The sequence below is a fragment of the Sus scrofa genome, chromosome 17 (genome assembly GCF_054392235.1).
Source record: "Sus scrofa isolate SSC_HxYL_T2T_F1_AM1 chromosome 17, Sscrofa_HxYL_maternal_Yorkshire_Landrace_v2.0, whole genome shotgun sequence".
NCBI lineage: Eukaryota > Metazoa > Chordata > Mammalia > Artiodactyla > Suidae > Sus > Sus scrofa.
In genome coordinates, this window is record NC_139399.1 from 40,337,079 (window position 1) to 40,363,367 (window position 26,289).

A 26,289-nucleotide genomic window follows, 5' to 3' on the forward strand; every position below is an offset into this window, starting at 1 on the left:
AAAGAGAACAGGAACAATGTCTCCCAAAAAGAGAGGATTAGAAATCATGACTCCTACTGAATACCTATATTATGGGGCAGTTATTGAGCTATGTGCTTTATATCTCATTTATTTCTTCCTACTATGATCTGAGGCGGGTGTCATTAGCCAGAGAGGTTGGGTAAGTTGCTTAGGCTGAAATTTAAAATTTATTTCCTGCACAGCCTTTTCGAGAAAGCCACTAGAGATTTCTAAACAATGAGGGCATAAATAGAGAAAAATGGGATCTAACACTAAAGAGAGGCTAATAGAATACCTAGGGTGTTGGTAAAGGGAAGGCTCAGGATAATTACTCTGCCAGGGGCAGCAAGAACAAATATAGGACATTCAAGAGCTATAAGGAGTTCAGTGAGGTCACTGCGTAGGGTGCGTGCAGGGGTAGAAGTTGGAGCTGGAAAGATAGGTAAGGAACCAGAATCTAGAGCAGTAGTGGCCAGGAGTTCCCGTCGTAGCTCAGTGGTTAATGAATCCAACTAGGAACCATGAGGTTGTGGGTTCGATCCCTGGCCTCAGTCAGTGGGTTAAGGATCCGGCGTTGCCGTGAGCTGTGGTGTAGGTCGAAGATGCAGCTCGGATCCCCAGTTGCTCTGGCTGTGGTGTAGGCCAGCGGCTACAGCTCTGATTCAACCCCTTGCCTGGGAACCTCCATGTGGTGCAAGTGTGGCCCTAGTAAAAAAAAAAAAAAAAAAACCAAAAAAATAGAGTAGGGGCCAGGCTAAGGAAGCCTTGTTCTACAGATAATGAAAAATCATTACAGGATTTTTTTTTTTGAAGGTTCTCTTTTATTTTATGTCTGAAAATGTCTATTTTACTTTCGCATTTAGCATATTTTTGCAGATCACGTATTTCCTTGTTGGTAGTTTTTGTTTTTTTCTTTTTTCTTATTTATTTTTTTCCACTATACAGCATGGGGACATTACAGGATTTTCATGAGAGTCTGAAGAAAGTTTTGCATTAAGAAAGGCTATTCTGGGAGTTCATTGTTGTGGTTCAGCAATAAGGAACCTGACTAGTATCCATGAGGACTCGGGTTGGATCCCTGGCCTTGCTCCGTAGGTTAAGGACCCAGTGTTGCCATGAGCTATGGTGTAGGTCGCAGATGTGGTTCAGATCTGATGTTACTGTGGCTGTGGTGTAGTCCAGGAGCTACAGCTCCAATTCAACCCCTAGCCTGGGAACTTCCATATGCCACAGGTGTGGCCCTAAAAAGACAAAAACCAACCAAACAAAAAAACTTGCCATTCTGGTGGAAGGAAAGCCAAGAGCAAAGCTGGGGCCTAGAGGGATCAATCACTAAGCTACTGCAACAGAGCTGGAAGAAAAGAAGAGAGTAAGGCAGTGTGTCAGAGAAAACAGATTTTGGAGAGAGAAAGAAGAGGCCTAGTCATACTTGGAGCAAGGGACAGGTAAGAGAGCTGGGTGATCTCAAATTGGCTTGAGTGGTTAGGTGGATTACATTCCAGTCTCCAAAGAACATGGAGAGAAAGCAGCTTTGGGCTGAGGAAGAATATTTAGAAAAGTAAGAAGAATCAAAAGAACTAAATGTCAGGAAATAACAGAGTTTCGAATAGTGTGAGGTACTGTGCAGAGGTTCAAGAGGGTGGGAATGTGAAAAAAGGTCCTTCAGGAAATCAAAGGTGACCTAATTTAACAAATATTATAGCATCAACAAAGCCCCATGAGTACAAGAGAAGAGACTGCATGTGGTTGTTGACGCCAAATCATCACTGAGGAGGCTGGGTCTCAGAGGGTGGACATGAATTGACAGATGGCTGCAGAGGGAGGGAAAGTGGGGCCTGGTTAGGCAAGGGCAAGGCCCCAGTGGGAGACTGCAAGGGCAAGGAGGATCTAAGGCTTTTCCCAACCATTGCCACCTTATGTTACCTCTATCCCTATACCATGATCATAGTACTGTCCAAAAGAACTTTCTGTGATGATGGACATGCTTCCAGTTGCACTAATATGTAGCCTCTATTGAGCCTTAAAATGTGACTGTTGAGGAACTGAATTTAAAATTTTATTTAATTTTAATTAATTAAAATTTTAATTTTAATTTTTTTTTTTTTTAGGGCTGCACCCACAGTATATGGAAGTTCCCAGGCTAGGGGTCAAATTGGAGCTGCAGCTTCTGGCCTATGCCACAGCCACAGCAATGTGGGATTAGAGCTGCAGCTGCGACCTATATCACAGCTCATGGCAATGCTGGATCCTTAACCCACTGAGCTAGGCCAGGGTTCAGACTTGCATGTTCATGGACACTAGTCGAGTTCTTAACCTGCTGAGCCACAATGAAAACTCAAAAATTTTAATTTTAAATGGCCACATGTGGCTACTGGCTACTGTATTGAATAGGATAGCCACTTACCAAAATTTGTTTATTTTGCTATAAATGATTCCTTACCACCCAAAGGCTCCAAAGAGGCAGAGACCATGTTCTGTTTTATTCCCCTACACACCCCCAGACCTAGGCCAGTGACTGGCACACAATAAATAGTCAATAATAAATATTTGCTGAATGACTAAATACGTGAGTATTAACATCAACTACTTTTTAGTGCTGCAAACATCAAGATATTTTTTGCTACAGGATCCCAAAGATAAGGACACCTGTTAGAACTTCGGGCTATGGAAATGTGTGCAGAGCATGTATAGAGCATGTGTAGGTCCCTGCTCCAAGGTTTCCTAGACCACTTATCTGCAGGTAACAGTGGAGCTCAGGCCCATGAGCGGGAGGAGATCAGTCAGCCTGGATCCTGTGAGGTAGTCAAATCCTCTTTGGACACTAAATCCAAATTCAAATTCTGAGTAGCTTGGTTTGAACCCGAGGTTCCCAAAGGGCTCCAAGACAGAGGACACTGTTAGACTGTGGGTTTTGTGTGTGTGTGTATTTTTTCTCCAGTATTTTTTATGTACATATACAAAAGAACTTCTTTTAAAGGACCCCTGGACACTAAGTCATCAAGATGAAGGCCCTCAGTTATAAACCTGCAAGGTAGATCATCACAGAAAAGCTAATGCATTCTGATTAATCTATTTAGCAACTGGAATAAAAAAACCAAACCGATTCATGGTTAACCCCAAGAATAAAAAAATATCTCACTTTACCTTGTGCAGCAATGAATTTGTTCTTTTCTTGGTAGCCCTGGAGGTGGAGTGAGGGAGGAGTGGAGGAGAAAAACAAAGTGAAAATCAAAAATGGAGAGGAATGAAATTTTCTGCATTCCCAACCAGTTTACAAAGCCTCCCTTGTGAAAAGATCCAGGCAATTAACAAGGATTTCCACTCTAGAAATTTTCACGGGATTAGCTTTGGATAGCAGAAAGCAAAGATTACAAGGATTACAGGGTCTAGGCAGTCTTCTCAAAGTGACTTATTCACAAACATTGGTATAAGAACATCCAAATACCAATGCCTAGGCTGTTGGTATTTTCTGTTTCTGCTTTCTCAGAAGCTGACACTCTGGGTCTTAGTCTTAATGGATAAGAACCCTCCAAGTCAGAAGCATATGTGGTGGGTCCAAGGCTGAGGCTGGGCCCACACTAGGTAGGAAAAAGGGTTATTTATTTATTCATTTATTTGTCTTTTCCAGGGCCACACCCTCAGAATATGGAGGTTCCCAGGCTAGGAGTCTAACTGGCTAGGTGGCTAATTGAGCCTCAGCAACGTAGGATCCGAGCTGCATTTGTGACCTATACTGTAGGCCACGGCAACAAAGGATCCTTTACACACTGAGCGAGGCCAGGGATCGAACCCCCAACCTCATGGTTCCTAGTCAGATTTGTTAACCATTGAGCCATGGCAGGAACTCCCAAGGGTTATTTTCTTGATGATGCTTTACCCAGGTGCAAAGATTTCCTAGGAGTAGCCTGTGGATTTGGTGTAACAGCTCCCAGTGTTTGACACCAGGGTTCTCTATTGCAGACAGTGGGAGGTGAAGAAGCCATGGAGCCCGGGATGTCACTTAATAGAGAAGGAGCCTCTGAAAAACTAACAGTGGCAGTAACTTTCTTTTTCAGTCTTTAATGTTTAGTCACATATCTTTTCAACTTCATTGTTGTTCACTTGAAAAGTCCTAGGTGAGTGGAAAGTCATTTGATTTAAGGGCTGCAAATCACTTTCTGCTGCTCCCACACAGCTCTAAGATGGGCATAAGGAAGGCAGCTTGGTGGATAGGACACTATGTCACACCAAGGTGATGATGTTGAAATACAAGTCTTTGAGGCTATGGCAGAATAAAGGAGGGGGCCGAGTCTGAGAAGCCACGTCCTGTTCCAGCTTAAACAAGGGCAGGGCAGGAATGCCTCCCCGAACAGGAGGAGAAAGCTTTAGGCCTTGATGGGACATGTTTGGAGTTAACAATAAGAAGCTCGTTAAAATTTTTGAGAAGAGGAACTTAAGTTTCTTCAAATGCTTTTAATCATTAGAAGATGGAAACTGATAAAGCTTTAATTCAGGATGCTCCATTCTGCTTATAGCACTAAACTTGCAATTAAAACTGAGAAGCTCTTTAGAGTATTTTAAGCCACACTGTCCCTGCCCCAGGAGAAGCTGCTGCCAAGTTCTCAGGAGAGCATGTGGGCCAGGAACAGCTTGAAAGCACTGTTGGAGGGCCCAGCCCCAAAGTGCTTCCCGCCCTAGCTTTAGCAGGAATGTGCCATATCCCCCATGAAAGAATGCTTACACAGTGACATGGTGACACTGCTTAACCAATAAGGGAGAACTAGAAGGAGGCAAAACTATTGATCTTCCTCAGGTTACAGTCAAAGATGAAAGCTGAAATGTGGCTCTCTGGTCCTGACATGTCTTTGGATTCTGAATCCCCAGTTGTCTCTTGGTGGTACTTACATTCCTACCAGTTTAAAACAAAAACAAAACACCTCTAAAAGATCCTCTAGGAGTTCCCGTCGTGGCGCAGTGGTTAACGAATCCGACTAGGAACCATGAGGTTGCAGGTTCGGTCCCTGCCCTTGCTCAGTGGGTTAATGATCCGGCGTTGCCGTGAGCTGTGGTGTAGGTCGCAGACTCGGCTTGGATCCTGCGTTGCTGTAGCTCTGGTGTAGGCTGGCAGCTACAGCTCCGATTAGACCCCTAGCCTGGGAACCTCCATATGCCGCGGGAGCGGCCCAAGAAATGGCAAAAAGACAAAAAGACAAAAAAAAAAAAAAAAAAAAAAAAAAAAGATTCTCTATACATCTCTATACACCCAGGTATCTAAAGGTGAATGAGGAAACTGGTCCCTCCTAAGACCCCAGCCAGGAAGCCCTGTTACCAACTGTGCCACTGCCTGCTTCATCTTCTCCTGTTACCAGCATCAGGTTGGCTTTCAGACCTGTGTATTCTCCAAAGCAGAGGCTACAATCCCCTGCCTGTTGCCAGAACTTCATGGTGCCTGACGCCAAGTCTCTTTGAGATCTATGTGATCTTAGTTCTCTGTGCCAAAATGCCTTGGTAAGTGATTGCCAGTGTGGGAATGGGGATTAACTGTATATAGACAAGAAGGTTCTCACTGGGATGAGCAAAGTTCTAAAACTAAGAGGCAATAGTTAAAAGTATAGGGTTTTTTTTCCCCCCTTTTATTTTTTTCTCCTGTTTTGGTTACCCCACAGCATATGGAGTTTCTGGACCAGGGATCAGATCTGAGCCAAAGTTGTGACCTTTAAGCCACTGTACCAGGCTAGGGATCAAACCTGCATCCTGGCACTGCAAGATGCCGCTGATCCCCTTGTGCCACAGTGGGAACTCCAGGCCTAATTTTTTTTTTTTTTTTTTGGTCTTTTTGCTGTTTCTTGGGCCGCTCCCTCAGCATATGGAGGTTCCCAGGCTAGGGGTCCAATCGGAGCTGTAGCCGCCAGCCTACGCCAGAGCCACAGCAACTCGGGATCCGAGCCGCGTCTGCAACCTACACCACAGCTCACGGCAACGCCGGATCGTTAACCCACTGAGCAAGGGCAGGGACCGAACCGCAACCTCATGGTTCCTAGTCGGATTTGTTAACCACTGCGCCACAACAGGAACTCCCCAGGCCTTATTTTTTGAGATGCTGAAATGTTCTAAAATTGGTGACCGTTGTACATATCTGTGAATATATATGTGTGTGTATCTGTGATATACATATGTATTAGTGTATCTGTGAATATACTAAAAACCACTGAACTGAAAACTTGAAATTGGTAAAAATTATAGCATGTGAACTATATCTCAATAATGACATTAAAAAAGTTCTAAAACAATTAGTCACGACAGCATAACTTGGTAAATGTAATAAAAATCAAGAATTCCACTTTTTTGGGGGTCTTTTTAGGGCTACACTCGCAGCATATGGAAATTCCCAGGCAAGGGGTCAAATCAGGGCTGCAGCTGCCGGTCTACACCACAGCCATAGCAAGGCCAGATCTGAGCCACATCTGCAACCTGTGCTGTGGCTCAGGGTAACACTGGGTCCTTAACCCACTGAGCAAAGCCCGGGATCAAAACCACATCCTCATGGATACTAGTTGGGTTTACTACCACTGAGCCACAAGGGAACTCCCTGGAATTGTACCGTATTTACTCTTTGTGACACTGGCTCTTTTCACTTGTAATAATGTCTTCAGGGTTCACCCATGTTGTAACATGTGTCAGAATTTCTTCCCTAAATAATATTCCATTGTATGTATACAACATATTTTACCTTTTCATTCTTCCGTTGATGGGCACCTGGGTTGGTTCCACCTTTTGGCTATCGTGACTCATGCTGCTATGAACATGGGTGTACAAATTCTATCAGTATTCTCTTCACGCATCCTGCTTTAGTAGTCAGGATTGCTCTTTGTAGCTCACTTGCTTGCTCTCTCTCTTTATTGGCTCCTTCCCCTCAGCCTATAAAACATACTCAAGTCTCTAACATCACCTCTATAAACATTCTCTGAGTCACCTTTAAAAACCTCTTTCCAGTTTCAGTTCACAGTAGATACAACTAACAGACGTACCTGGTGTCAGATATTCTTGTCCTGTTTTCCCTTACTTTTACTATAGATGGCAAGGTGTGCTTTTGTTCTTAGTTCTCTGAATAAGGTCAATATAGGATTCACTGGCTCTTACAGAGAAGTATACATTTACATTCAGATTTCTGCACAGTAAAACTTTGGGAACGATGAGAGGTAAACATAAGAATACATTTTAAACTATCTGTTTGGTCTTTAAAAATTTTTTTCAGTCCCTTAAAAAAATTAGACTCTTCAGGGAAAATCTGAAATGACAAATATTTCTCCTAATGTGCAGTGGGGAAGGAACCAACAATCATTCAAGGTAATAATGAGAAAAGCTCAAGTTCCTTACATTGATGAATGAAGCATTGATGTAATCAGAATCTGGAACTCCTTCAACAGGTGTCAGATGGACTCTAGAGTGGTCATCTAGAAAAAAAATTTTTTTCAATTAAATTCAGTTTTTTCCCCACAGGTCCTGATACAACCAGACCAGTTGTGACATCTACAACTTGTGTACAGAGACATACATATATATAGTAGTCACTGCAACACTATATGGCAAAAATCTGGACACACCCAACCATCATTAGGGGACTAAGTTAAATAAATTAAAATATATCCGTAATATGGAATATATCCGTAATATGGAATAAAAAATCTGGACACACCCAACCATCATTAGGGGACTAAGTTAAATAAATTAAAATATATCCGTAATATGGAATATATCCGTAATATGGAATAAAAAAGAAAGAGAATACTTCTGTTTCTTGACAACTTCTGATATACATTAGATCTTGTTACTGTTTTCTACATTTCTCCATATTATAGCAGTTTCAGGTATACAGCATTATAGCTCAAAATCTATATAACTACAGAGTGATCACCACAGGTCCAGTTACTATCCATCACCATACAGCAGACCCCCACCCCCATCTTCATCCATTCTGCCTACCCCCAATCCCTTTCTCCTCTGGTAACTATAAATCTGTTCTCTGTATCTATGAGTTTGTGTTTTTTTTAATTTTAATTTTTTTTTTTTTTTTTGGTCTTTTTAGGGTGGCACCTGTGGCAAATGGAAGTTTCCAGGCTAGGGGTCACACTGGAGCTACACCATAGCCACAGCAACACAGATCCGAGCCACATCTGTGACCTACACTGGAGCTTGCAACAACACCGGATCCTTAACCCACTGAGTGAGGCCAAGGATAGAAACGGTATCCTCATGGATACTAGTTGGGTTCTTAACCTGCTGAACCACAACAGGAACTCATTTTGTTTTTTAGATTCCACACGAGTGAAATCATACAGTTATTTGTCTTTTTCTGTCTTATTTTCCAATATATATTGGAAAAAAAAGAAAAAAATCAGAGCACTGTATACAGCATACCAGTTATATTTTTAGAAAAATACACTATATGCACAGATATTCTACATGAATAAGAAGACCTAAGTATCTATAAATGCCCAGCACAGTGGTCTCCAATATGTTATGCACCCAAAAACACATCAAGAATTTTTAAAGGATGAATTAAGAAAAAAAAAAAAAAAGCAATTATCAAAATAAAGCCAAGTTTAAACATTTTGCTCTTGCATCTCACTGGATTATGCATATTCCATCTGGAGACCACTAGCCCAGAAAAATGTCCGTTAGGTTATAGTTAAACTGATTAGCAATGGCTAACTCTGGGAAGAAGTTGTAAAGAGAACTCTGACTTGGAATTTCTTTGCAATGAGTAAAAAACCAACAACAACAAAAAACACAACAAACATGCACATGCTATTTGGCCCAAGTGAAACTGCTCTAACCTCCTAGAAATTTTAGGCCTGTAACAAAAAACCTGGTCAAGCACCCCAACTGATTTTATGAGCACCTGGAGTTGCCCTTGGAGCCATAAAGGCTCTTTTAGCTCAAAGGCTTGACTCTATTATTACCAGACTTCCCATGATCAATCACGAGATTCTTTCCATCCTCAGAAATCTGACTACACATGTAGTTTCAGGCTACATCCCAAGAAATCTTACACACACTCACAAGGCAAGATGTTTACATATCGATTTTTTTCCTTGTTCTCCTCCTTGGAGGCAGCTTCACAGGTGGCCTGGATAGGACAAGCAGGGAGAGCCTGAAAGGTTAGGAGAAATTAGAGGAGTTACTAATACCAAAAATGCAAATTGCTGCACCATACACTGACCTGGCAGCAAGTTCTATCTTTTCTTGAGGAAAAAGGATGGGCCCAGGTGAACACCTGCGGCCTAATACAGACAGTGCACTTCTCTTCTAAACAGCCTCTAAGCTCCTTGGAGTCTGAGTCCCCAGAGGGCAGAATGCCCTTCTTGTTCCTAAACAGCATGCTCTTTATATGATTACCATGTGGTTAGGGGCGTGGTACAACGCTGGGTCAAAATGGACCACTCCAGTATATAAGTGGGGACATAACCGAAGAGACAGGCCGTTTATGCACATGCTGACCACCGTGCAAAGTTGAGATGCATCTTAGAATAAACCACAAAGGAGGGGTTTGGATGGCCAGGTGAGTCAGGGTCCTGACAAGGGGGTGTGGCAGCCCAGGCTTCAGCAGCATGTGGGAAGGAAGCAAGGACAGGCAGGTGTGGGTAAGAGAACATTCACAGGGATGCAACAGTTAGGAAGCAAAGGTTGTAGGTGAGGTGACACGGAACCTGATGCAGTTTTGGAGCAAATGTAAATTAGCCAGCACTGGGAGGTATGTGGGTAAGTATAAATGGTTTCATCTGAGATAATCCAGGTTGCATGACTTTGAGCAAATCTGTTAAATTTTCTTGGCCAAAGTTTCTCATAAAATTGGGAAAATGATAAGTTCCCAGGCCAGGGATCGAACCTGCGCCACAAGCAGTGACCTAAACCACAGCAGTGACAATGTCAGATCTTTAACTGTTTGGCCACCAGGAACTTCCTAGACAACCTTTCCGAAAAGTGATTTGGAAATATCTTTTACAAGCCTTAAAAATAATCAGCCTTTGATCTAGCAGCTCCGGATTCTAGCCTAAATGAATAAAAACCTCTATGTTCAAATTATTTACTTCATCATTGTTTAGAATGACCCCAAACTGAAAACAACCTTAGTATTCAGCAGTAGGAAAACAGTTAAGTAAAATTTTAGTTCATGTGTTACTTTTCATTCACTCGTTCTTTTTTTTTTTTTTTGGTCACATCTGTAGTATATGTTAGTTCCTGGGCCAGGAATCAAACCTGTACCACAGCCAGTGACCTGAGCCACTGCACTGACAACACCAGATCCTTAAGCCACTGTGCCACAAGAGAACTCTTTCATTCATTCTTTCAACAAAGATATAATGCATAGGCACCAGGTTAGGTACAGAGCAAATAGTGATGAATCAATCATACACACAGTTCTTGCTCTCATGGACAAATTTGTGGGTGAAAGGCAGATATCAAGTAAAGAAAAGAAAAGAAAGCTATATACCATGATAAATGCAATGAAAGAGCAGAATAATACTAGATAAAGTATCAGAAAGCCCCAAAATATCTCAGTACCGATTAAATGTAGGTTTCTGGGAGGAAGGGTGAGTATGGAAAATAGTATTCCAGGTACAAAGAACAGCATGTGTGATGACCCAGAGGCAGGAGAAGGCTTGGTGTGGTGAGGAAATAAAGCATCAGGGAGGATGTTATGCAGACAGTGTGGTTGGTGGGGATGGCAAGGGGAAGTGGCAGGAAATGAGTTTGACAAGGTTAGATCATGTAGATCCCTGAATAGGAGGTCTGAATTTTACTTAAGTGCATAAGGAAACCATTTAAGGTTTTTAAACTGCAATCTACTTTACATGTTAAAGAATCACTCTGGGAGTTCCCGGTGTGGCTCAGTGGAAATCTGACTAGTATCCATGAGGACACAAGGTTCAATCCCTGGCCTCGCTCAGTGGGTTAAGGATCCGGCATTGGTGTAGGTCACAGATGCAGCTCGGATGTGGCATTGCTGTGGCTGTGGCGTAGGCCGGCGACTACACCTCCCATTTGACCTCTAGCCTGGGAACCTCTGTATGCCGACAGTGCGGCCCTAAAAAACAAAACAAAAAACAAAAAAAGAAAAAAAAAAAAAAAAAAAGAAAAAGAATCACTCTGGCTGCTACATGGAGAATGGGCATGGGAGGGTGATGGCAATGAAGATGTATTATGGAGTTAAAATTACATTTAGAGAAACAATGAACAAAAGGAAAGCCGGGGAGAGAAAGAGGAATGAAGGATGACTCTCCGGTTTCTAGCTTGGATAATAATAATTTTAAAATTTTAAGTAAAGGGAATGCCAGCCTAAAAGGAACCAATTTTGCGAGATGGAAGCAAGAGCTTTAAGAAGGAGCAACTATATATTCTGGGAACCAGCAAGTCAGTGGCAGGAGAAATTAAAGTGAAAGACCCTAAAATAACAGGAGTCAACGTCTCATAGTCTATCTACCTGAAGTTCCTCAAGAGATTTCCTTTTCAGAGTTAAAACCCTGGAGGCTCTGCATGTTATTTTACCAAGAAAGCCAATTTCTTTAGTCTCGGTGCTGACATACATAAAAGGAAAAAAGAGTTTCCTGGGCCAGAAGATTGTTATCTCCCAATTCACCCACAGTTTGCCTTCTCTTCACCCAGACAGGCTAGATTTCCAGACTTCCACCTTGATGCAGAGCAGGATGAGAAACAAGTTTTTAAAAGCCTTCATGACTAATCCTGAAGCATTACTTTTCCTGTACATCCTTTGTTTAAAATGAAGTGCAAGAGAAGCAGTGACAACAAGATTCTTGAAAATAGTCCTCGGGGTCATTACTGACAATGACCACACCTCAAAGTCCTATCAGCATCCCTAGCTCCCCCGATCATGATGAACAAAAATTAGGTCTCCATCTACCTTTAGGCTCCTAAAAAGAAAATTAAGAAACAGGAGACACAGTTTAACAAGAGAAAATAAAGGGTTTGCTCTACAGAGCACTGTGTTACATGCAAAAATGTCAGACTGAAGACTAGGTCAGGGATGAAAATAAAGGGCTCCTACTCCTTTTGGTTTCTACTCTGAAAATCCCAGCCCAGAGAGCTGGGCGGGCAGAAGCAACTGAATGCTCTAACTTGCTAAATTCTCTATAAACAGTAGGTGGCATCAAAGACCATTTCATTCCTTGCTTAAGCCTTTACTGGAAGCAAGCCTAAGTCACTTTTTTAAAAAGCTGTTACAAATTTTGGTCTTTCAATTTTTATATTTATTTATTTTTAAAAAGTGTATCCATCACCCAATTTAATGCAGAAGTTCACTTTGGGCCTTTCCTCATATCCTCTTCCTTCTCCTCCCACGTTAGACTTGGAATTTTGTATTATTCCCTTGCTTTATTTGTATCCCATACATTCTGCATCCTTAACATATTTTCGTTGTTCAATTTTTTTTTTAATAAAAATGGAACGGTAATCAAGTGGTGACTTGCTTTTTGGCCCAACATTATGTTCTGAAGATTCATCCAGGTAGTTCCACACAGGCAAACTTCATTCATTTCATTTTATTTTGTATTTTTAGGGCTGCACTTGTGGCATATGGAGGTTCCTAGGCTAGGGGTCGAATGAGGGCTGCAGCTGCCGGCCTATGCCATAGCCACAACAACACAGGATCCAAGCTGTGTCTGCAACCTACACTACAGCTCACAGCAAGGCCAGGGATTGAACCCATGTCCTCATGGATACTAGGTGGGTTGGTTACCGCTGAGCCACAACAGGAACTGCAAAACTTCATTTATTTTAACTACTTTGTAGTGCTCCATTTTAAGGTCATACCAACATTTATTTATCCATTCTACTACTGATGAATACGTGTTTACAATTAACGATCCTGCTTTGAGCACTAATTTTTTGTGTCTCCTTGTGCACGTACGCAAGAGTTTCAGGTATGGGTATCTTTCTTTAACCTTACCAAATGAGGCCAGATTGTTTTTCAAAGTAGCTGTACCAGTGGACACTCCTACCAGCAACGTAAAGTGTTCTAGTTGTTCCGTATCCTCATCAACATTTGCTGTGGTCAGACTTTAAGTGTATCAAATGCAGGTTTAATTTACATTTCTCTGATTATTAATGAGGTTCACCATTTTCCCACTGCTTACTGGTCAACAGGATTTCCTCTTCTGTGAAGAATCTAGTTGAGTGTTTCCCAATTTTTCTACTGGATTATTTCCTTAATAATTTGCAGGGGTTTTTTTTAAACATGTTTCGGATACTCATCCTTTATCAGCTACAAGTGTTGCAAGTATCTTTTACCAAGTTTGTGGTCTATCCTTTCATTTTCTTTATGGTATTTAAGTTTTTCATTTTAATGTAGTCAAGTTGATCTTTCCCTTAGTAAAAGTTTTAAGTTCCAAGAATTCTTTCCTACGTAAGATCAAAGTATATTTTCCTACACTATTGGCTATACATTTTGTCCTCTAAATTGCAGTGTTTTCACCAAGTGGGATGGACTTTCATGTCTGCTATGAGACAGCAGTTCCATTTCATTTATTCCCACGCGGTTATACAATTGTCCGAGCACTATTTTTTTGGTCAAGGTCATCCTTTCCACCACCAAAACTACACCAGCATTTCTCCTTCTCTCACAGATAGGTTTCCCTTTACATATGAACCTGCCTCTGGGTCCTCTATTTTATTCCGCTGGTCAATTCATCTATCCCAGTGCCAATACAAAACTGTCTTAATTACTAAACTTTATAATAACTATACTGGTAAGGCAGGTCTCCTCACCTTGTTCTTCTTCTTCAGGAATGTCTTGGCTATTCTTGAATCTTTTCTCCTCCATATAAATTTTAGAATCAGCTTGTCAAGTTCCACAAAAAACCTGTGGGGATTTTTATCGGAATTGCATTGAATCTATACATCAGTTTGGGGAGAATTGACAACTTTACAATATTAAGCCTTCTACTTCATAGCTCTAACCTCTTTCACTAATTTAGGCTTTTTTCTTTAATGTCTTCAAACATTTTTATAACTTTCTCCAAAGATTTTGTTAAATTTATTTCTATGTCCTTTACATTTTGGATGCTACTGTAAATAACATCTTTTAAAAATTTTTCAATTTTCTGATTGTGGCTTATGTACAGAAATGAATTTTTTAAATGCTGCTCTTCTATCAACCTTGCTACAATAACATTAATTCTAATAATTTATCTGATGAGTCTTTGAATTTTTCTGAGGACAAAATTCTCCTCTGTGAAAAAAAATGGATTTTTGTCTCCTCCTTTCCAGTCCTTAATACCTTTCATTCTTTTTCTTGCCTCACTGTGCTATCAAACATCTCCAGTATAGCGCTGAATCTCATTTGTTTCAAGTTTGAATCCCCTTCCAAATACTCGTCTCACTCACAGAGCCTGAACACTCTGCCTACTAACTTCCAAGGCAGTCACCTCATCTTAGAACAGTTCTGTTGAGAAGGACTTAACACCCAGATACAATATCCTTTGTATTTTCCTTGTACTGATTTTTGTAAAACCCAGACATCAGCTGGCACCTTTTCTGCCCTGTGGAAATCCTGAACCCCAATGCCCAGGACTGCTGAATTCCAAAATCTTTGACACACACAGTTGCTGCTAATTCCTATGGGCTTTTGGCTCTGATTCATTTATTTGGAGATAATTCATCAATGTAGAAGCTGTTTTGCCTCTGCCTCGCTCAGATGCCACACAATCCTGTTACTAGACTACATATACATGCTTCTTTACCTGCTAATCTAAGAATTAAGCTGTCTCTACTAAAGATGGCAGGGTCTTGAGTGGAGCTGAAAGGCTACACATCTCACAATTTACAAATTTGGACTACCTCACTGCCTCCAGTGCTTTCCTTCATCTCCTATTCCCTTCATCTCAGGAGCTAGCTAGCTAACTCACTTTATTTACTAAACCTTAAACATGCTTTAGGGACTTCAGTAAGTGGCTTTTCAAAGTATTTCTTTTAAGTAAGTTCAGTACTTCCTTCTGAGACAAATGCTGGTCAGTAAAAAAGTTCCAGCTTTTAACTTTAGGACAAAAGTTCCACTGCCTGGAACCTTCAATCACGGTGGTGTTTCACAGAAATGCTACACACTCTCCTTTTAGCTTGTCAGATATCTGAAAACAGCTGTCATTTCATATGATTACTGTTCCTTCAGCTGTTCATCCCTATGGTCCAGTTTTTCTCCAGAACAACTTCCCATTTAGTGGTATTCTTTTTCACGGAGACCTGACTGCAAGACTCTTGGCATTGAAACGGGGATTCTTTACTTTACATGCTGTGTATCCATTAAAGCATAATGAATATGTGTTAAAGCTAACAAGCTTGAATAACTTTATTATATTAAAAAAACTTTTTAAAGTTTGCTTTTAATAATGTTATTCAAGAGTTCCTGTGTGGCACACAGTGGGTTAAGGATCCAGCACTGTCATTGCTAAGATGCACAGTGCAACTGTGGTGTGAGTTTGGCCCCCAAAAATGTAATTTAAAAATGCTTGTCGTTGGACTTCCCGTGTGGCTCACAACATAAAAATGCTTGTTGTAAAAGAAAGTGGAAGTTCCCTATCATGTCTCTCCTATCTGCCCTTATGCCCACTCCCCGACCCTGGGTAACCACTGCTCACAGTTCACAGTATTTTTCCAGACTTTAAAAAACATTCACCTGCATACATAGGTGTTTTTTTTTTTTTTTTTTTTTTTTTTTTTTTTTTTTAAATGGGTGGTGGTGGTGGGGTGTACCAAGTAAAGTTTCCTGCAATGCTTTTTCCCATGTTTGTGTTAACACATTTAATTTCAAAATAGACACAAGAAATCATTTAGCCATTCTGCTACTTGACAAATACTTTTCATTTTATTTTCTCTATTATAAACAATGATGTAGCGAACATCCTTGTACAAATATCTATTTGGTTTTCTGTTAGAGCCCCATAAGTTAGGTCAGATAGTGTAAGCATTTAAAATTTGGTTAATACTGCCAAAGCATCCTTCCAATGTTGTATCATTTTAAGGTCCCCCTACCTGCATGTATGAGTGCCTTTAACCCCATTCCTTTGCCCATTCTTGATATCAATCATTTAAAATTTTCAAGTCTAGCAGGCCCAAAATAATGGTTAATTTTAATCTATATTTTCTCATTACTAGATAGAGCTAATATTCTTTTCATTTTGTTTCTAGACCACTTGTTTTTCTTCTCTGAACTGCCAATTTTTCTATTACAATGTTTACTTTTTTCCCACAGGTTTGGAGGAACTCTATTTGGTATGGAAAATTCTCTGTCTACCTGTTGCAAATAGTGTCTCCCAGTTGGCCACTTTTTTTATGGTGGCATTTTTCATAGAGACATTTGAAATTTTAATGTTTTTATCATCTATCAATCTATTCCATTCTAGCTTCTGAATCTTGTATTCGGCTTAGGCCTTCTGCACCCCATTGTTATAACAATATTATTCTATGATAGTAAACACAAATTGCAGGGTTTGTTCTGTGTGTTATTGCTCCTTTCTCTGCCAGGGCCAATCACTGTAAGCAGTCACATCTGACCTATACTGTGCCAACTAGATTCTCTTTCTCAGGATTTTCAAACCCAGGAAGAAGCAGAGGCTTCCCCAAAGGGCCCCAGACCCACCAGGATAGGAACTGCTCTGCCCAAGCATTGTAAGTCTTTCTCATCTTTTGATTCTGCCAGCTTCCTCAGTGTCTTTCTGATTGATGGTTTTAGTTTTTTGCTGAATTGACTTCTCTTGTTTTTAAGAGAGTGGGGCTCTTTTTGAGAGACTGATGAGGGAAATGAGTGATATGAACCTGATTACCAAGTTCAGATGAGGGGAAGGAACTATCAACCAATTTTCATTATGGGGAAGAGCAAGCCATTCATACCTCACAACTTTGGTTACTGGCCTGTAATCACCTGGGATGTGTCCCAGCTGAGGGTAAAGGAGTTGGGGGATGGAGAATCCCAATTAAAAGGAGATAAGAAATGCTGAAACTAAGGAGATGACTTCTGACCAGCTTAGACAATAAAACAAGGAAAAGCCCAGCTCTAACATCAAATTCTCATCCCCAAAGACGGCATAAGAATCAGGGTCCTTCTATGAGTGTGCTATGTACTTTGCTGAACCAAAAGCTAAGAGTTGAGAATTTTGCTGGTTGCTGAAGGTTAGTATCAATAGAATTCACATCTTTTCTTGGCTGGTCCTGTGAAAGACAGGGCTTTAAAGTGAGATAATTGAAATGATGCGGAAAAGAAACAGAGAAGTTGGAGAAAGCCAACTTCTAAAAATCTCTATTATCTTCTGTACTGCATTGTGCTTTCATGATGAAAACTGCTTCACAATCCAGCTCTCATTGCTCATAGATAATCAGGACAATCAGGCATAACATGATCTAGAGGGTAAAGGACATAAAGAAAGTAGAAAAGCACTAATACTAAAAGAACTAATACCCAGAAGAAACCGCAGGAATTCACTGAGTTGGATAATCAAAAGCCATAGAAACAGTTGTTGATATGGATGTTAGGGATGTTAGACCAAGGAGGGGAGAGCATAATTTTTTAACGGGGCCAAATTTCTAGTTACGGTATGGTTAAGTGAACTTCTGCGGTTAGTATAACTGCTCAGGAAACTGGCTGCAGTTCCAATGGTGGAGTGGGCTGGCCAGCAGGGACCTGGACTGAATGCTGGATTCAGCGAGATAACAATGAAAAGCCAGAAAGCCCTTGGCACAAAGTAGAGGAGATGAGTGTTACATGGGATCAAACAGGCTCAACCTTCCTACTGACACTTTCACCTTGTCCTTGATGGGATCCGCTAGCCTTGCTAGAGGGTGTACACTGGAGGAAAGCACCTGGATCTTTTAGAAGAAGCTACTGATTTCAAAATAGGCTTCTTGATCTTAGTGGGATGAAAAAAGTCTCAGAGGCCATGGTTCAGCAGGGCTCAGAAGTGGATAATTTGTTGTGAAGCTTCCCCAAACAGAAAAGGGATACAGCCAGCTCAGGGCAGTTGAGGGCATCTGACTAGACTCCGATGCTAGAGAAGGGCCCTTCTTCATCCAATTCCCAGGCCGGAGTCAGTTCATAGACCTAGAACCCTTCAATGATGGACACATATAAGAAAGAACCTCACCACAGCACATCAACACTCATGTACCATGAACCTTCTGCCTCACCTTCTCTTAAGAATCTGTAGGAGTTCCCGTTGTGGCTTAGTGGTTAGCAAACCCGACTAGCATCCATGAGGACGCAGGCTGGATCCCTGGCCTCGCTCAGTGGGTTAAGGGTCCAGTGTTGCCATGAGCTGTTGAGTAGGTCACAGATGTGGACATGGTTTGGCTCCCACAATGCTGTGGCTTTGGTGTAGGCCAGTGGCTATAGCTCTGATTGGACCCCTAACCTAGGAACCCCCATATGCCACGGGTGCAGCCCTAAAAAAAAGACAAAAATACCAAAAAAAAAAAAAAAAAAAATCTGTAGCTATTTACCATGGCAGTTCCACTGGGCAAAGGGAAATACATCTTTTTGGGTCTATTGGGTGCTGGCCTTCAACTAATTCCTAGGAATTCAGAATGCCACTATTCTATGCTTTTATGTTAGAATGGAGCCTTTGTAGGCCAGGATATGGAATGAATTTTGGCTTGAATTGGCCTCATGTCAGGAACTACATATTTTCCCAATGTATGGTTGAAATGGAATTCTATAGCAAGCAGCAGAATAACCACACTGGCTCTCTATCCCTTTGAACAGGAACCATTACAGTATCAAGAGCAAATTCAAGTTGCTGAAGCAGTAATCTTTCTTTGTCAAAAGGCTAGGTCCCTAGGTGAGTCACAGAGACCCTAACTGCTACAGGTGACTTAAAAGTTGCAGGATAATGATGAGATAATCCATTTACATGCCAGAGATGGTGCAGTTTTGGTTTTATTTTTGGCTGCACCCATGGCATGTGGAATTTCCCAGGCCAGGGATTGAACCTGCACAACAGCAGTGACCCAAGCCACTGCAGTGACAACTACTGGATCCGTAACCCACTGTGCCACAAGAGAACTCTCAGTGATAGAACAGTTTTTAAGAATGTCAGTATAATATCACACATGAATCATGTTGAGCTGCAGATCCAAAGTTGCTTTTCCAGATGTGCCCATCTTCCTAGAGATTAACATAACCCCCTGGAATATCACCATTAATGAGGCAAGTGCACTTTTTTCCCCCTTTATGATGCACAAAGACTACATGAAGCAGTTTCCCTTTCTTGTGAAAGAAGCAGCTTCTGTGATAAATCATCTTGACCTCTCTCTGCTGTGATCTAGCTCATTGAGATTTTTGTTTCACTGTTTCATAGGACATTACCCTGACAACTATGCTGCTGACATGAAGCTGATAGGACCTGAAGAGCAGGATATTATGTATCTCAGATGTATACGCTAGACATAAAAATAAGGTGCGGGCCACCTTGGCCAAGTTTTCTGAAAGTCAGAGGCCTGCAGCATGTCGGGGTATCAGCCCCCAAAGTAAAGGCCAAGTTGCTACTCCTACCTACCCTGCCCCCAACACACACACACACACACACACACACTTCAAGGAAGAGGAGTGATGCTTGCTGGGCCATTTTGGATTTTGGATACAGCATGTATCACATGCTGGTGTCCTGCTCTGGTTCATTTATTGAGTGATCTGCAAAGAGAAGGCTCTCTAGATGATTCAGGCCACAGAGAAATTAGCTCTGGTAGATTCTATGGGGGCCTAAATGTCTGTTGTTAAGGCTGAACAGGAGAATCATAATGAAAAACCTTAGGATTTGGGGACAAGATCACAATCCTGTCAGCAAGATCATGTTCCCAACTTAGCACTGGGTTCTGGTGGACTGTAAGCCTGATTGTGGGACGCTAGATACCCATACGACTTCAATTGCCCATCATCAACTAAGTATTCTGTGACTCAATAAGCTATAAATTGGGACATGTTCAGAATTCAGCTAAAGTGATGTGCACAGAATGCTTGCCAAATACCCACTCCTTCAACAGCTACCTCTGACTTCCTGATGATATTAACAGTTAACTAAAGAAGAAAAGTCCAGCCTAGTGTACAAACGACACTGTGAGACATGCTAGCCCATTCTGGAAGTAGACTGCAGTGAGATAATCTATTTAAGGTATGGCTCTAAATGAGTATAAAAGAGAAATCCGTCTGGTGAACAAAACTTCAAGCAAGGTATCACACTATCTATTTCACTGGATGTCAGGATTTAAACCATGCCTGGGTAGCAGACAACTTGGACAAGACAAGAAATATTTATGCTCCACGTACATGCCCACCAGATGGTGCTCACTACAAGACCCAGGAGGTATTGGCTGGCCTTTCCCTTACCACCCCAGTGCAGGCCCAATGAGCACATGAACATAGTGGCCATGGGAGCACTGCGTTGGCTGTCACAGTACCTACCTAAATTCACCTACCATGCCTCTAGGAACACCACCTCTATCCAGGTATTCACTGGAATGCTGTATTAGGGGACCTCCATAAACAGAATTCATTTCACAGAAAAAGCATGGCCACAGGTCACATACCCCATTCCCCAGAAGCAGCTGGCACCACAGATTACAAAACAGTAGAATGCCTAGTGGAGACCTCACTATAGTGTTGAGGCTGGGGTGCTATCTTGTGGGAGGAGGTGAATGTTCTTAATAAAGAGCATTAAATGGTGTTGTTTTTCTAACAGCCAGAAAAAAGTGTCCAAGTTATTCCCTGAACTCTTGCCTGGTTTCTGCCCATCTCTTCTCCACACTGAAGCTAGTGATTTTCTTTGAGTGCAAATCTGACCACAGCACCATCCACTCCCCCAAGCCCACCCTTTGACGGTGGAGCAGATACGAGTGGTGACCCACCTACCCAACAACCATTCCTCCTTGCTACTAGAGCCCCTGTTCTGCAGATCATCTGCCTATCCTCTACACGACACTCTAATAATCTAGAGTGGTTTCAGCCAGCTGCAGCATGCCTATTCTCCCTTGTCTCTGACTGGTTTGAGGAGCATGTGACCAGGGAAATCTCCAGAAGCTTTTGGGAAGGCTTTCCTCACTAATAAAAGGAGACACACAGGGAGTTCCTGTTGTGGCTCAGCAGAAATGAACCCGACTAGTATCCCCTAGCCTGGGAACTTCCATATGCTGCACCTATAGTAGTTCTAAAAAGCAAAAAACAAAAACCAAAACAAACAAAAACAAACAAACAAAAAAAAAAACCACACTGGAAGAAAGAGTCCTTCTTTTCCCACTGGACCTTGTTTACTTTCATGTGGTGCCTAGAACTGGGGCAGTCATTTTGGCATCAGGAGAGGAGTCAGCTTAAGAGACAAAGCTGATGTGTGGCTGAGTGGAAATGTACGAAGGACTGGAAGTTGAACAATGCCCAAGCTGGTGAAGTAGCCCACTCTGGAACTGTTCCTGTGTCCTCAAATCCATTCCCTTCTCCCTAATCAGTACTTTAAATAATCTATCAGCACCTCTGGTCTCAACGGCTGCAGCCCCTAACTGCATTTTCCCACTTCTATCTCCATGAGCTATTTCCTAACTAGCAGTCTGAGTCATTTTTTTTTTTTCCACAATACAAATCTGGTTGGTCTGTGAAACCACTCCTTTCATGACAATCTACAAGATCTACAGCCTGGCCCAGTCATCTACATTTTCATCTCTTACTACTCTGCCTTTCAGCCACTGGGCCCTTCATTACTTTTTGAATATGTCCTTCCCTCACTTACCCTCACCACTGACAGCCTGCTCCTGATATGCCCAGAACGTTCCCCATGCCCCCTTTCTTCGAAGCCCTGTCTAAACTCTCAATTAAAAAAAAAAATTTTTTTTTAAATGGCTGCACCTATGGCACATGGACATTCCCAGGCCAGGGGTCGAACTGGAGCTGCAGCTGTGCCCTACATCATAGCCACAGCAACACTGGATCTGAGCCACATCTGCCCCACAGCCTGCAGCAATGCTGGATCCTTAATCCACTGAGCAAGGCCAGGGATTAAACCTGCATCCTCACAGACATAATGTCGGGTCCTTAACCAGCTGGGCCCTATAGTGGGACTTTCAAAACATCACTTTTTAAGGAAGTTCTGAATTAGGATCAGAACCGGTGGACTGGAATCAACTGGTGGATAGCAGATTCACAAATATATTCTGCTTCCTTGAGGGAGTTATAAGACATACGAGTCTAAATACCACCCAAAGTAAGCTGAGGCCTGTGCTCTGCAGTCTGCCATGGTCCTCACTTTCCACACAGATCTACTATTGTCTACTTAAGATACCCTGGGACCCCTGCTCTCAAGTCTCAAAGGCCATCTCTTAATATAAGCTGCTACACCTCTACATCAGTTCCTCATGTCCTATATTGCTGTTTGAACTTAGTTATTTCTGTTCTTGTTTATGAGGATTTTCCTACCGGACAGCAAGTTCCCTGAGTGTAGGGACTAGATCTGTTTTTGCTCCCCAGAAAATCTCTGGCACCCAGCACATATCAGATGCTTGGTAAGTATTTATTAAAGTAACAGATGCAATGATGAATGAATGAGTGGATGGATGGATAGATGAAGGAGGTAAGGCACATCTTTTTCATTTCCTGTCCATGATCACGTAGAAAAGGAGTTAGATGAACCTGGTAAAAAAGTTTTTCACCTCTTAACCCATTAGAAGCCTGTTTTCTACCCCATGACTCAAAAAGGCCTAACCTTAGGGCCTTCCTCCCTGCTAACACACCAGCCTCAGCAAAGAACTCACGTTGAATTCCTCTCTGAAGAGCTTATTGTCATCAGCCATTCTCCGGTTAATCTCCTCTTCCAGCTTGTCCACAGGCAGGGGCGGGTACTTCCTGTTGGTGCTTGGGGACCTGGCCAGAAGTGGTACGCTCTGGGGCTCTGCAGTGCACAAGGGGGAAGGCTCGTCAGGTGCCCTGGGGATATAGCCTTATCTGGAGACTAAATTAGGAAGGGGTTCTAGTTCATGGATCAGGTGTCCAAAAACTAGGGCTGCTCTCTCAAGTCTTTTTTTTTTTTTTGTCTTCTCTTTTAGGATGCAGAAACTCCTATTTTCTTGATTTTCTTCTCCATGAAGGTTCCCCATGTCATTAAGGGGTGTCTTACCTACATCTTCAGTGCGGCCATTGGATAAGCGGAAAGAATTGGAATGGCTCCCAGCTTGCTTGTATTTCTTAAACCTAATGAGAAAATGTTAATAGTGAAATACTAAGTACAGAGTCAGGAGAGATCAATTGCTGGCTTTGCAGTTCCACTTATAAATTCAGTCTTTAAAAATACATTTACCAAAAAAACCAGGCTTTTTTATTTATTTTTTGTTTTGTTTTGCTTGCTTTTTAGGGCTGCACCCACAGCATATGGAGGTTCCCAGGTTAGGGGTCGAATCGGAGCTACAGCTGCCGGCCTATGTCACAGCCACAGCAGATCTGAGCCATGTCTGCGACCCACACCACAGCTCACAGCAACACTGGATCCTTAACCCACTGAGCGAGGCCAGAGATTGAACCCACAACCTCATGGTCGGATTTGTTTCTGGGGAAGTCCAAAATAGGCTTTTTTAGAGACAGGTTCTGCACACACTGAAGCAGCTCCACTGGTGACTGCATGCCTCAGGGTGCTCCTGCTCACCCTCAGCACACTGAATGCAACCCAGGTAATCCCATAGTATGTTCTGGCTTGAATGGCTCCTCTGTGCAGTTGTGGTTCTAGAATTCACTGGAGATCACAGCCATACCAGGTGGAGACAGGACATGTGGGTAGAACACAGTAGGGGGTGGGGAGTGGGGGGTGGGGGCATAGGGCCAGGGAGAGGTAAGACTCTAACAAAAACCCTGGTATTTTCCCACTGTAAGCAGGGTGAAGCCCAGTGCTTCAGTCTGGGTGGGGGCACAGGTCTGGCCACACGTCTCCTACAGAAAGGTGAAGACATATGACAAACTGCAGGGGTGTACAAGGTTCTCCTCTCTTTATCCCTGCAGAAGAACAGAGGGAGCAGAGAGCAGCTTAAGCCAAAATGAAGGCAGAGTTTAACCTAATTAGGGTGGTGACTTTGCAGGAAAAGAACAAATGCATCTCCCTCTCCCCTCCCTTCGGTTCCCCTCCCTGGCTTTTGATCCCTGTTTGAAGACCCTGAAAGAAAGCCAGAAAGAGGAACCCTGTTACATGGTTCAGTTCAGCATGCAGGGGTCAGGGATCTTAGAGGAGTTTGGGGACAAAGCCCCAACCAGAAATAAAGTGACCTTTATAGCTTCAATAGGACTACCTCTGAGGATCTTAAAACACCTATTGGTAACAACAGACTGTCTTCCTCCCTCAACCTCTAAACCACTGTCCTGGGCTTTAGGTTGAAGTGGAGTTGGAGGACAGGACTTGGGACAGATGTTGGGCTGGGTGTTAAGGAAGGCCATGTACAGCTTTTAAAACATTTCTAAGCAGCATTTCAATTTTCGGAGGACTATCATGAGTCATTCCCTTCCATCCCATTCATTGTCCTTATCCTACTGTCCTCTGGACTGTGTGGGCTTACGGAGGCCCTGGGCGGTTGAAAGAGTCCTAGAGAATGCAGAAGCGTGAGCACTCACCTTAACATGTACAGAACTATGATAATAAACACGATCACTAGCAGAGAGGACAGGGCCACCATCACTGCAATAATTGGCGTCTCATCTGAAAGCAAGAGAACAAAACATGTTGTTACCAATGCATGCAATGGGGGCCTCAAGCTGGCCGCTCAGGGAAACACCTGATGAGGAAGAAGCGCTCCTCCAATGCTTCTGCAGATGGTCAGGCATGGAAAGAGAGCGAAAAGAGAATACCTCCAACTGCCAGCCCAGGTCTATCGGGCGATGAAAGGGGTACAGCACAGGGTGATGTGCCCAGCCCATCTCTGACTTATCACACATTTGTTTACTTTCTGTTTCCCTGCATTAGAATGAAAGCTCTTTGTAGGTAGAGACTTTGGCTATAAATCCAAAAACAAAAACAGTGCTTAGCATATAAGAAATACTCAAATATTGGAAAGCATGAACACATCCAACCCTGATGGCAAGCTGGTGTGCAGGGCCAACAATGTACTTTCTTCCAGGCAGAATGGGTTCTTCTAGAAAAAGATGGGAGAGGAAGGAAAAAAGACAATTTTCCTATCAAAAATCCAAATGGTTTCCTAGCACAGAGAATTTCGTTCCTGATTAAATCAAGGGGACATGATTAGATCCTTAAGCACTATGTATCCAAAAGTGCTGAGTACTCTTTTCTTTGTCACAGCCACCTTTCACCAGGACCCCAACTATACCAACATCTGGCTTGGAGATAGAGCAACTCTGCCCTCCACTCCATAGGGCCTGGCTTCCTTTCCACTCCATACTGAGCCTCATAACAGCGGACCAGGTGCTGCCTCCTCCTCCTCCTCCACTCTCATGCCCCGACCACAAACTACAGAACCAGTCTGAATTGGTAACCATCTTCACCATATTCTATCCTTTCTGGCAGCAGCACTTTCCGTTCTCTTTAACAGGTCCCCCCATGTAAAGGCCAATACTCTCATACATGCTCTGGATTACATCTATTGCTGTCACCTCGAAGACTTTCTTCGTGACCTCATTTACCCTCCTCCAGCCACCAACAGCCAGCCCCATGTCTCTCTTCATAGTTTACTTCTCACGATAGTTGTCTTATAAAACAGTTGTTTTCTCTAACGCCTTATCTATGGGTACTCCTTAATCTATTCTGCTCTGACTCCTACCCTCAGTGGTGCATTTAAGCTGCTCATCGAGGACACTAACAAATGGCATACTGCCAAATCCAATAGAAACATTCCCATCCTCATCTGATTCAACCCCTTAACAGCGTTAAATCAAAAAATATTTGTGGACCAGCAACTGTATTCCAGGCACTGTTCCAGATACTGGGAATAGAGAGGTGATCAAACAAACAGGTGAGGGAGGAAAGCAGAGGAAACTATTCATGAACAAGCCAATGATTTCAGATGGGAACAAGTGACAGGAAGAAAAAAAGGGTAAGGCGCTAGAGAGTGAAGGGTTTGGGGGAGGGAGCAGTGGTTGGCTATGTTAGAGCAGTTTGGAAGGTCTGAAGCACTAAGCACAGGTCTACGTGATGTGAAGTGAACCACATAAAGATCTGTGCAAAGACCTTTCTAGGCAGAGGGAATGGCGAGCACAATAGCCCTTAGGAGTTTGGTAGGTTCAACAAAAAGCACAAAGACCAGTTTCGGTATAAGATGTGGCTAGAGAGGTGGGCAGAA

General features: G+C 42.5%; 1 protein-coding gene and 1 long non-coding RNA gene across 10 annotated transcripts in view; one reads left to right on the top strand and one right to left on the bottom strand.

Annotated features, from left to right (window-relative positions):
- PTPRA (protein tyrosine phosphatase receptor type A) overlaps positions 1–26,289 on the bottom strand; it is a 158,604-nt gene that overhangs the window by 15,895 nt on the left and 116,420 nt on the right. For 6 of the 9 annotated variants that reach the window (XM_085002696.1, XM_085002695.1, XM_005672777.4 and 3 more), the window contains 6 exon segments: positions 24,611–24,695; positions 23,136–23,209; positions 22,774–22,910; positions 9,043–9,133; positions 7,357–7,433; positions 3,145–3,181 (listed from right to left, as the gene is read on the bottom strand). In XM_085002696.1, coding sequence (XP_084858822.1) covers positions 3,145–3,181; positions 7,357–7,433; positions 9,043–9,133; positions 22,774–22,910; positions 23,136–23,209; positions 24,611–24,695 — 501 coding nt within the window. 9 annotated transcript variants of the gene reach the window in all.
- Positions 15,509–26,289, top strand: part of LOC146395233 (uncharacterized) — a 301,554-nt gene continuing 290,773 nt past the window's right edge. Inside the window, exon 1 of the long non-coding RNA XR_014832115.1 lies at positions 15,509–15,546. This is a non-coding gene — a long non-coding RNA (uncharacterized LOC146395233). The remainder of the gene's footprint in view (positions 15,547–26,289) is intronic.